At 36.1% G+C, this 11,654-nt stretch overlaps 1 protein-coding gene across 5 annotated transcripts in view; it reads right to left on the reverse strand.

Moving 5' to 3' along the window:
- RYR2 (ryanodine receptor 2 (cardiac)) overlaps positions 1-11,654 on the reverse strand; it is a 408,602-nt gene that overhangs the window by 213,688 nt on the left and 183,260 nt on the right. For all 5 annotated transcript variants that reach the window (XM_014950610.1, XM_014950613.1, XM_014950612.1 and 2 more), the window contains 2 exons: positions 5,280-5,354; positions 3,715-3,871 (listed from right to left, as the gene is read on the reverse strand). In XM_014950610.1, the coding sequence (XP_014806096.1) occupies positions 3,715-3,871; positions 5,280-5,354 (232 nt within the window). The remainder of the gene's footprint in view (positions 1-3,714; positions 3,872-5,279; positions 5,355-11,654) is intronic.

Here is an 11,654-nt window from a genome sequence, read left to right on the forward strand (position 1 = left end):
AGGGGAGTCATTGTGCCTCTGTACTCGGCACTGGTGAGACCTCACCTTGAGTATTGTGTTCAGTTTTGGGCCCCTCACTACAGGAAGGACATAGAAGTGCTGGAGTGTGTCCAGAGGAGAGCCACCAAGCTAGTGAGGGATCTAGAGAACAAGTCATACGAGGAGAGGCTGAGGGAACTGGGCATGTTTAGTTTGGAGGAGGCTGAGGGGAGACCTCATTGCCCTCTACAACTACCTGAAAGGAGGTTGTAGAGAGGTGGGTGTTGGCCTCTTCTCCCAAGGGAATAATGACAGGACCAGAGGAAATGGTCTAAAGTTGCGGCAGGGGAGGTTTAGATTAAATATTAGGAAGAATTACTTTACTGAGAGGGTGGTCAGGCACTGGAACCGCCTGCCCAGGGAGGTGGTGGAGTCGTAATCCCTGGAGGTATTTAAGAAACGTGTAGATGCGGCACTTCAGGGCATGCTCTGGTGCCCAAGATTATTGGTTTGTGGGTGGGTGTGATGTGATAGGATGTTGTGTTTTTTGTTTTGTTGTTGGTGTGGTTTTGTTTTTTGTTTTGTGTTTGTGTTTTCTTTTTAAGGTTGGACTCGATGATCTCAGAGGTCCCCTCCAACCATGGTCATTCTGTGATCTGAGAAACATCAGAAATCACTATGTCACCATTCAATAATTGCATATCAGTATAGACATTAGGTGAGGTTTCCAGCCCACTACACTCTTACCATAACCTGTCACTACACAACCATCTGCTAATTCTTCCTACAGCATCTTTACAGTTCAAAGCTTCCATTGTATTTGCAGTCTAGGCCCATTCTCAGACCACAACTGTTTCTAATAAAAGATCAAAAATCTTGGTTCACTGCACTGGAATAAACAGAAACAACTGGTTTTTGCAACAATCTGTAAGCTACCTCAGTAATAAAAAGCAACAAGAACGTATGGAAAATTAAAAATGTGCCAGATTTTCTCCAGAAAGACGTCCTCTTTATAAACAGTTTTTAGTCCATGCATACAAGAATACAAGCCAATCTTCCCACATTTGTTGCGGGTTAAACGGATATCATGATTTTAAATGGTTTTATCTTAATGTTGAAAAAAAATATCTTATGAAAACTCATCTTAAATATGTTATTTCACTCTGATTTTTCTGTTCAATTCTTTATAACATTTTGACATTGATTCCCACAATTAAGGCTTGTCCTATCAATTTTAACTCCTGTCATCTGACCCAACCTACACCTGTGGCACAGGACTCACAATCTAGTAGATCTCACTGACTAGAAGAAGGTAATTCAGGCCTGCTTTTTAAGCTGACATTAATATATTTCCTATGAAATTTTTTTACGAGGGGCAACGGGCACAAGTTGGAACATAAGAGGTTCCACTCAAATATGAGGAGAAACTTCTTCACGGTGAGGGTGACGGAACCCTGGAACAGGCTGCCCAGGGAGGTTGTGGAGTCCCCTTCTTTGGAGATTTTCAAAACCCGCCTGGATGCAGTCCTGAGTAACATGCTCTAGCTCTAGGCAATCCTGCTTCAGCAGGGGAGTTGGACTAGATGATCTCTATGGTCCCTTCCAACTCTAGAAATTCAGTGAAATTCAGTGAAAATTCAGGTGAAGATAGAAAAATACAGGCCATAAAATCTGATTAAAATTAGTACATTTTCTCTCCACTGGAAAAGACTGGGGACAGGAAAAGCAGACTTTGTACAGAATATATAAACATTTCTAAAGTAGTAAAGTTACCTTATATCAGTGGAAAAGTGATATTAAGCTAATGTTTTTTATCAAAAAGAATCAACATTTAGCCAACGCAAGAGAGAAAAAAAGATCCACAGAATCTAATCATGTTCAGGGAATAAATTGTAGGTATCTGTGGACATCCTGTGCTGAGTGAAGTAAGACTACAAGAGAGAAAACAAGGATTTTCTGAACTTCAGATACCTCAAAGGCTAATATAGTTCCCATTTAATGGCAATTATTAGAGCAGTATATAATAACCAGAGGATAAATCCCAATTCCCAGAAAAGAAATGAAGAGAGTGTTAGCTCTTCAGAATACCCATATCTTCTGAGTGCTGTTTGGCTTGTGATATTTTTAAGTTTTCACATTTATTTTGTTAATATAATAAAAGAATTTTAACACATAAGAAGATTCTGATCTAATTTTAAAATTTCTCTACCAGAATGATGTGTTATGGGAAAAAAAAAAAAAAAAAAAAAAAAACAACAAACTTGTGTTTTACTTTATGTTACTTTGAGCATCTGAGAAAAGCATTCTGGTTCATATATGACAATTTATAAAAAAACTTCAGCTTTTCAATTCTCTTCCGCGTATTTTTTAAATGCAGTAGTGGCAAGCTAGTGTGTTTAAAGTGATGGGTAAAGCCCTTGCAAATAATAAATATTGAGCATTTACATTTCTATCTGAATCTTCAGATTTACAGGGGGATACATTTTCAATATTTTCTCTGTAAACACGGAAACTTCTTTTCATTTGGAAATCGAAATTATCATCAACTCACATGCCCAAAGGAACTGAGTCTCTAACACTGCAAATACGGGTACTCTTCCCTGGTTTTGCCTACTTAAAGCTAACTTATCTATAGCACAAGGGGGACCTGCTTTTCAGGCAATGGAAGGAAGAATTATGACTGTGGCAAAAAAGGACTGAAATTGCTATAAGAAAGATCTAGCCGCTTGACATACTCCCAACTATTCATGCTCTGTATACAAGAGAGATGAGGGGCTACCTCTTATCCAGGAATAGTTCTTTTGTGCTAACTACATGCAACAACACAAGTGAAAAGTTGGATGGTTTGTCCGTACACACTCAGAGGAAAAGAGCCCCCCTAAAGCTGCTTATCTTCCCTACAGAAGCTATTATAGCTATTTATTTAACACTCTTTTCCAGAGAGGGGAGGCACCTAAAAATTTTTAATGCCTCTATCCTAATAAAGTAAAACATGATAGTCCCTCAAGAAGTCCTAAGCAGGAGACTGGATTCATCCTCAGCAATGAAGTGCAAACCATTTCCCTGCTTCTCCATAATTCCTTCTAAATAAGTCTTTAGTTAAAATGAATATTGATATCCATAAAATTAACATCAAACAGGATTTTCCAAACTTCCAATGTATTTGAAAATCTGTATTTAAATATCAGTAACAATATATCTATCATGCGCTGAGACTAATTTATCGATCCCTTATTGAAGGTGTCAAAGGAAAATTCAAACTATGGTAACTTTAAATTAGACTACAGTAAAGTATCTGTTGAAAGAAATCCCGATTTTTGAACTCAATTTAAATAAACCGCAATACTATAAATGAATATTGAAAATAAATAAAATATTCAATAATAATTAATAAAATAAATAAAATAAATATTAATTAAAATAAATAATATAAACCTAGTAGATATAAGCAGTGAAGTACCAGTAAAGTTCACCAGAAAAAACAAATAAGAAATGAGGAAGCTGTTCAAAGGTGGGCAAGCAGTACAAAAAAAGCCAAAACCAAAAAACACCCCAAAAACTCACAACCCACAAACAAACAGCCAGGTAGAATTTCTCTTTCCCAAAGAAAGTATCATAAAAGAAGCTATAGATATTAATGATACTGAGATTTCGGGCTTTTTAAATCAGTGAAAAGGTGCTAAAGAGATTGGAATTACTACTAGTTATATTAATGCTGCCATAATGATTCCATACCTTGGAAGACCGAAAACAGAATGCTGTAGATTTTACATCTGCTTTCTCTTTGTCTGTAAGAAGAAGAGTCTTGTCATCCAGGAGACTTAAATATTTTCCTGTTGTTATATGTCTTAGTCTGAATGGCTGTCCCCATCTAATGTGGCTGCCACTCCACCTAAGAAAGTTCATAGGAAACATTTGTTTTTTTAAATCAAAACATAGATTTCAACTACTGGCAAAAAAATTTTCAAGTACATCAATTTTCTCTCAACTATCTTCTTTTGTAAACTAAATAGCCTCTTCTGTTTAAGTTGAGGGGAGAGGACTTTCAAGAGGAAGAAAATATGGAAGCTTTATGTCTTAGAAATGCATTTTTTTTTATGTCTTCTGCACAGCAAAGTCACAATACAGAATTAGTATGTGCAGTCTTTCTGGGAAGGACTAGAACTGATGGAGGACTTCAGGCATGCATATACTAACTTACAAACTAAAGCATTTGCATAAATAGTAACGTGCCTGCAATTCAGCAATGAATGTATATAGCTATTAAAATATCATACAGGAAAATTGGGAGGTGAAGGACTTGCAGGAGAGAGTGTTATTCTTCGGATTTTATTTGGGTGTTTTTTCCTTGTAGGAAAGTCTTTTTCCTTAAACTAAAAAAAAAAAGATTATTGCTGCCTTTGCTTAGTTGCTTTGACAGTTCTCAAATTCTCAGTCATGTATGTTCAAATGTTTACACTTCAGAAGTTTGTATACAATGTCTGTCAAAGTGAGATATATGAAAGTCATAAGAGAAACCTGTAATTTCTTAAGTCCTCATGTTGCTCCAGTACCACCACTTATTAAGTACATGCAATGAGGAAAATAAAAAGCCAGACATCCTTCCACAGTTTCATTTTTGTCACTTAAGCACTCTCAAGGTCAATTTTAGTCTAGAGTAAAAATCTCACTGCCCTACCAGTAGCATTTAATATCATCCTATTAAATAAAATGCACACACAGAAAACATCATTAGAGCTTAACCTTTCCCTAAGCTGCCCTGATTTAATATCTTAAAACCAATCATTTATTAGTCATTGGAAATTTGATCACAGGCACATATTGTAAAACAACTTAAGTGCAATTTTGCCATGCCATTACCTTAATAAACAAGGCACAATTCCTTACTATCATTCCAACACTTCCAACAATGCAAGATAGCATTTTTTCCATAAATTTTTGCCTTTCAAGACTTCCAAATGGCTTAAACAAGTTACAGGGTGGAACACATGAGTTATTATTTTTAAGGAAAACAGTTCTGATTATATCACATGTATGTGTTAAAAATGTAAATTGTGAATTCACTAACAGCTACAACAACATAAAAAAAATAATCAAAATACACACAGCATGTGTGTTAACATGCACTCTCTACAGGAAGTTGTTTAATTTTTCATGAAAGTGATATAGAGCACCCTTTGGAGATTAATTTAGTATTACCAGTCTGGCTTTACAGCTACAGATCTCATTTTATGGGAACATTCTTACTATACAAGAAGTTCCCTGCCAAATGGACTTTTGCTGAGAGATATTTTACTTACGCAACTCTTAGAGTCTCTAGTCGCCAAAGGGAACGAGCATGAATTGACACAGGGCCACCTTCATAATGGACAGTTCTGAAAACCAAGCAAAGGCACAGACTAAAGTTCAACTCTGCTGGAAAAAATCATTGTAATTGTTCATTTAACTGCAACTCCCATTTATAGACTCACAAAACAATTGTTGCAACTGTCAGACTCAAAGGTTATCAGATTCAAAAGCAGCTCTTACCAATTAAATCTTCAGACTTTGTTATCAAATTTTGGTTTAATTATTTAATTAGTTATGAAATCCATTATTGTGATATTCATAACAACAAAATTATACAGTTTTTGCTTAGATCTTTGTGCATCTTTTAAGGATAGAGAATCCAGGAAAAAGACATTAAAAAAATAAATCAATAGCCTGATAATTACAATATTTCTAGATTGGAAATAACCCCAAATATCAAACGATGATAAAGACTTGTGATCATTGCATTCACCTCACAAGAAAGGTAACCTGCTTTCAGTGCTTAAACTATAAAAATAACCATGTAACTTACTACATTGAATTATGAAAATTCACTTATTTGGTACTCCATTTTATTGTCATAGCACCTGAAGTTTCACAACCACACTGATACAGTCTTTACATATCTCATATGTTAACAGCTTCCTATTTCCAAATTTTAATATGTAATGACCCCTCTAGATCCTGCACATATCCAGAAATCTAGGTGCTTCTGAGAAACAGTCAATTAAGCCTAAAAATGGTTGGGTTCCCCATTATTCTACAAACAGATAAGTGCTCTATACCGGATCCAGAAAATGGTTTAGCTTTATGGTCACCAAAAGCCCTGCGTAGGTAGCCTGGCTTCTCATCAAAGCAAACACTGAGGAATGCAGTGAGTATTACGCAGCGCCACTCGAGATTCAGGCAGCCGTTCTTTGCACTGCTTCCTGCCTGCATCTTTATTTCTGCCCTAAGACACTGACAGAATTTTAAAAACCTAGGCCTTTCCTTTAGGAAAATGAATAAAGGAGTCACTTATGCAAAGGAGTGCTGTCACTATGTTTATTAGATCAAGCATGTCAGGGAACACTGCCAAAAAATGGCATAGTTTTACGGATCCTGGAAGAGCGTATGGATTGAGTAAATGTTGTGATCTTCAGCCAAGATCAGGCACTGCCAAAAATAGCCAGAGGCATTTTTCAGGGAATAATAATTTTTCAGGGAATAATAATAACAAATGTGTAGGCATTTGCCAATGTTCATTAGAAGCAATTTTTTGAGGACCACAATTTTGGATTTGGGTACCTAGTACTTACTAGGCTTTAGCTTCCAAAGTCCTCCTGTGGATATAACACTGAGGGACTGAATGCTTAGCCCAGAGGAAAACCCAGCATTGAAGGAGATGGTTGAAAACCAAAAGAAATAATGAGTTAGAATATACTTCTCAGTACTGTTAACAATACATGAAACTACAGATGTGTTAAAATTAATCTTGGAGCATGCTAAAAAGTATTAAGGAAACAAACACTCCCAGCCACTGCAAATGAATGAAAATAAATAATACAGGGGGAAAAAAATGAGTCAAAATACAAAATAAATATTCCTCACTACAATTACAGAACCACTCACACTGAACATTCATGACCTCTGTATAAATAGCAACACTGACACACGTTCCATGTACCAAATAGGATTTATAGATGCGTATATAAACATATACAAAATCCTCTCCTTGACCTTTTAACCAATACTTTCTCCACGTATTATCTTAGTCATTTCCAATAGCTGTGGTGCTGGGAGCAGCTGACAGGTATTAGTAAGTCTTTCTTATCTCTCTCACAAAAGGGAATGAAATCCAAAGTCAATCTTACTTTTTATTGATATAGACCTTCATCAGTATAGTAAAATGCAAACGCTAAACAGTCTTGCATTCAGCTGCTTCTCTGTTCAGACGCTCCCTCTTCTCTTCAGGCCTGTGCTCAAATTTTTGTTCTGCAACTAACAGACTGGGTTTATGTCTAATATCTAAACAATAAGAGATCAGATGTCACTCTGGTTGATTTTTAGGGTTGGGGGGTGTGAGGGTGCAAGTGTTTGTTTGGGGACCTCAGAGGGATTGTTGGTGGGTTGCTGCTTTTTAAAGTAGAAACATTCTGATTACATTCTGTCTTCAATATGAACCTCACTGACAAAAATGCATTTGTTTGCATTTTGTTCAGCAATTTTCAAATCATTAAATATATGAGAAATCAGGTCAAAGCAAAGCCTTAAATTAATCAGAATATTTGATTTTTAAGTTGGTACCTTGTTACTTTTCAGTGATGAGGTTCTTTCTCACAATGAAAACCTGGAAACTGTCACCAGTTTTTCAGTCTGAGTGTTCTTTTGAAGTTAGCTTTGGATTACACATAGCAGTTGGATCACTGTAATTTTAAAAATCTAAAAAGCCTCCCATTGTGAACTTAAAGGTACAGCTTCTCATGGGTGAAGCTGTTTTTTGCTATGTGACTGTCCATCCATTATTTCCTTTCTCTCCTCTTTCAAAAGCTGAGCTATCAATCTTGGAATGGTCACATAAAATAAGAAAATGGGAAAGAGATAGAAAGGAAGAAATCCTAAATAAAAACATGCAATTTGTTTACCAAAGGAAATAAAAAGGATGCTGGGATTGTCTCTTGGATTCCATATAAATGAATGGGTACAGTAGCAACAGAGTGAGTAAAGATAGAAAGACAGTGATAGCATTTGAAGGATATAAGTCAAAAAGGCAGCAGTAAAGCCTCAGCAAAAGAATAAGTGGCAGCAATCTAGAGGGGTACACAAAAAGAGCTGGAGGGCTAGAAATCAAGGATCCTTACACATAAGCAAAAGGAGAAGCTCAGAGATTAGGGCTGTCATGGTTTGGGCCCTCAAACCAGGACAGAGGTCAAGGATGGAGCAGCAAGACTTTGTACAGGCAGAAAAGAAGATACATGCTACAAACAACCAAGTCAGCATAAATAGGATGTAAGCTCTTGTGCCTTTAGCTAGATATTGTAAAGAAAAGGTGGCTTTGAATAAATGATACTTCTTCTTCATTGAAGGGTAAGTCACCTTGCCATTACCATAACTTCATGCATTCCAGACATTGCCCCAGAGGAGCTGAATTAATTCATAACCTAGACCATCTCATACTTTTTTTTCCCTAAGAAATCCAAATTTAATTTTTAACTCATTTTATTAAAATAAATGTAGTAAATTGCTCTGAGATTGCTCAAACCAACTGTCTCAGAACTTGCTCTAAATAAAATCATTATTTGATAGGATGCACCTCATTTCTTTTTACATACTCTTAACAACTGTTTAGTGCTGAAAAGAAAGTCTATTTCATAACCTTTTAATCCTTCCTGAAACTGACAGTGGTAAGCCATAGCAGATACTGATATTACTAGGTCAAATAAAACATTGCATGTGGATAACCTAGAAAAATTCTCTATTAAAGATTTACTACAGATTTACATTGACAGGATGGAAAAAGTAAAATGTCAAGTTGTGAAGTGCACAGAAAATGCACATTTCTTGCCAAACAGTCGAGAAAACCTGTGAATTACTATGAATTATTATGAAATTATAAATAATGTAAATCTATGAGGAAATTAAAAATAATAGCAGAAAAAAAGGGATATGAGTTATAGTCTCCCCCTAGAAAACTTGAGATACCTTAAACCTTCTGAGCAATACCCAGAACACTAATTACTGAAATTTTTTGCGTTCTTACAAAACACTTTATTTGCATAGTCTACATTTATGGAATAAGAGTTTGGAAACACTTTTGTTTCAAGTGAAAATATCTATAAGGAATTCAGAACCTTTGAGCATTTTCAGTTCATCTTTCCTATAAACCTTAATCTACTTAATTAGTGGGTGTAATGAAGTCATTTTTGGTCTGACCTATGACCGTAAATTAAATTTAAAACATCATTCTTTCCCTGACTGCGTCGTTAATCTCTTTAATTCCCCTTAATATAAACAGTGAGGGGAGCTGGACAGCGCGGGGGCGGTGATTGCAGCACCAGGGACAGCGCAACCAGCCCGCGCAGAGAAGACTTTCCCAATTCAGCTCTCAGTCCCAAATTCCCCTTCACACGTGCCAGACCCCGGCCTTTTAGGGTACAACAGACCTCACCAGTTTGTAATGCCATACCAAAGAGTGCATCTTACCCTTCTAAAGAGAATAGCATGGAAAGGAAAGCGAAAAGGAGCTGGGATGGGCTAAGGCGCATTCACCACTTTACATCCCTCTCTATTCATTTCTGAGACTAACACAAAACATTCCATATAATTTACAAAAGCTATAATGTAATATGTTTAGCCCAAAGAAACTCTCCAAGGCAGGAATGACAAAAGTGCTTCTGGAAATGAGGCTACACACATTCATTGCCTACTGAAGGCCGATTCTGAATGGATGGTTTGATAACTTGGGGTCTGTTCCACCTGAAGGGATACTTTGCAAAAGCCAGGAGCACTTTTGTCACTGTCACAGGTAACTTCTTTCTGTAATAATATATTTCTGAAGGGTCCAAACTGCACTGCAGTCATCACTTTAAAGTACGTATTACAAATCAAAATGCAAATGAGTTGCAATGGGAACACATTCACAGCCCCCTCCTACACAGAGAACTATGAATATCCAAATACTCACAGCCCTACTTCTGTGTGGACTTTAAGGTCTAAAAGAATAGGAATGATGGGGGTATGGTAAAGAGCAAACATCACGACCCAATTACATAAAAATAAATAAATAAATAAATAAGGCAGAAAAAAATTCATTTTGATTATATACACCCACTGCCATTCCTTTTTGGGGACTCTTAAGTAAAAAAAGTCCAAAACCACAAAGTAATCAAAAACTTTACAGTCATGTAAACCTGTCTGTATTAATAATTAGCTGATATTTTTACAGGAAAATAAAAATGACACACATAATACAACAATGTCAAAAACATATAATAATTCCTCTTAATTGAACAGTAAAAAAAAAGGGGGGGGCTGTTGACTGATTCAGTTGTGATGGGGAAAAAATCAGCTTATTAAAAAGCTTTTAAAATCTCTGCTGCACAACCTGAATTTATTATGAACATTTCTTGCACATTTTTTTAATTAAAGAATGAAACAATGGTAAACACTTTCAATGTATACCTGCTCTAAATAGCAACTTCCACCATTATTAGAATAAATTTATTCATTCCTGTGATATTATACATTCACAAGTGAAGACTCAATACTATAATTATGAAATAAGGGTTTAAAAAAAAAAGAGAAAAAAAGTGTGTCACAGTTTCAACAGCAAAACATGCCAAATGAAAGCAAAGACCATGTTCAGCTACCTGTTATACAAACAGCGATCTAAATCTCCTGCTGGATAATCATATACAACCCTCTGTCTAAAAAAGTATTAAAAATTATTCGCATATTTTTCATGTATGAAACAGGAGGAAAAGGGTGCAAAAGGAGACTGTGCGGTCCTTTATTTCCAGAAAAAAACAAACATAAACCAAGGAAATCCTTGTGAGTCTGCCTCATTGCCATACACACAAGTGACAGATTGCTTCTATAAGCTCATATGATGGGAGCCCGGTCACAAACCATGAGGGCAGGGAGTGGAGGAAAAAGAGTCAAGATAAATACAGCCTCCCAGCTACTCTGCCACTGCAGAAGTTTCCCCTGACTTTGAAGACAAACAGAATCCAAGTAGCCAACAGAACACCAAGCTGATTATACTATGCCTTCTCTTGTGTATCTCTACCTCTATTTACCTTTCACTCTACCTGCAAATGCTTCTGAAATTTGAATTGAAGAGCTACAGAAACAGTACTGCAAATTTTAGGTCTCAGTTGCTATAGATGATTAAGGCTTTTTAAATAATAAAAACACAGTTTAAGGATTCTAAGAACAAGGCTTTAAACACTGCCCTTAATCCAGCAACATACCTAACTAGAATGTGCACTAAGTCATATTTAACTCAGTGAAATTGCACATACTTAGCTTTTTTCCTGTTCCTTTTTTGTTCTTCATCTGGGTGAGTGAGTGAAAACTACCAGGGTCATGACCAGTCTACCCGGGGTGTTTTAAAAACAATACCACTATATTTTTTCTAGTGTAATATCAAGTAAGCCAACACATTACCACAAACATCTCTATTTGCACTGCTTTCAATTGAAATACTTTTTAATTAGAAAGCAAGCTAAGTCTAGCAGCTCCAGGGAGAATCTACTTTAAACTGGAAATGTACACTTCTGAGTAGATAGGAGCCCCCCAGCCTCAAGACTTCTGTGTGGTAAATAATCCACTACAACTATTAAAAATTATTTTAAGGTATCTGATTCCAGCTAGATTTTTTTTTT

Source organism: Calidris pugnax, unplaced genomic scaffold (genome assembly GCF_001431845.1).
Source record: "Calidris pugnax isolate Ruff unplaced genomic scaffold, ASM143184v1 scaffold24, whole genome shotgun sequence".
Classification (NCBI taxonomy): Eukaryota; Metazoa; Chordata; class Aves; order Charadriiformes; family Scolopacidae; genus Calidris; species Calidris pugnax.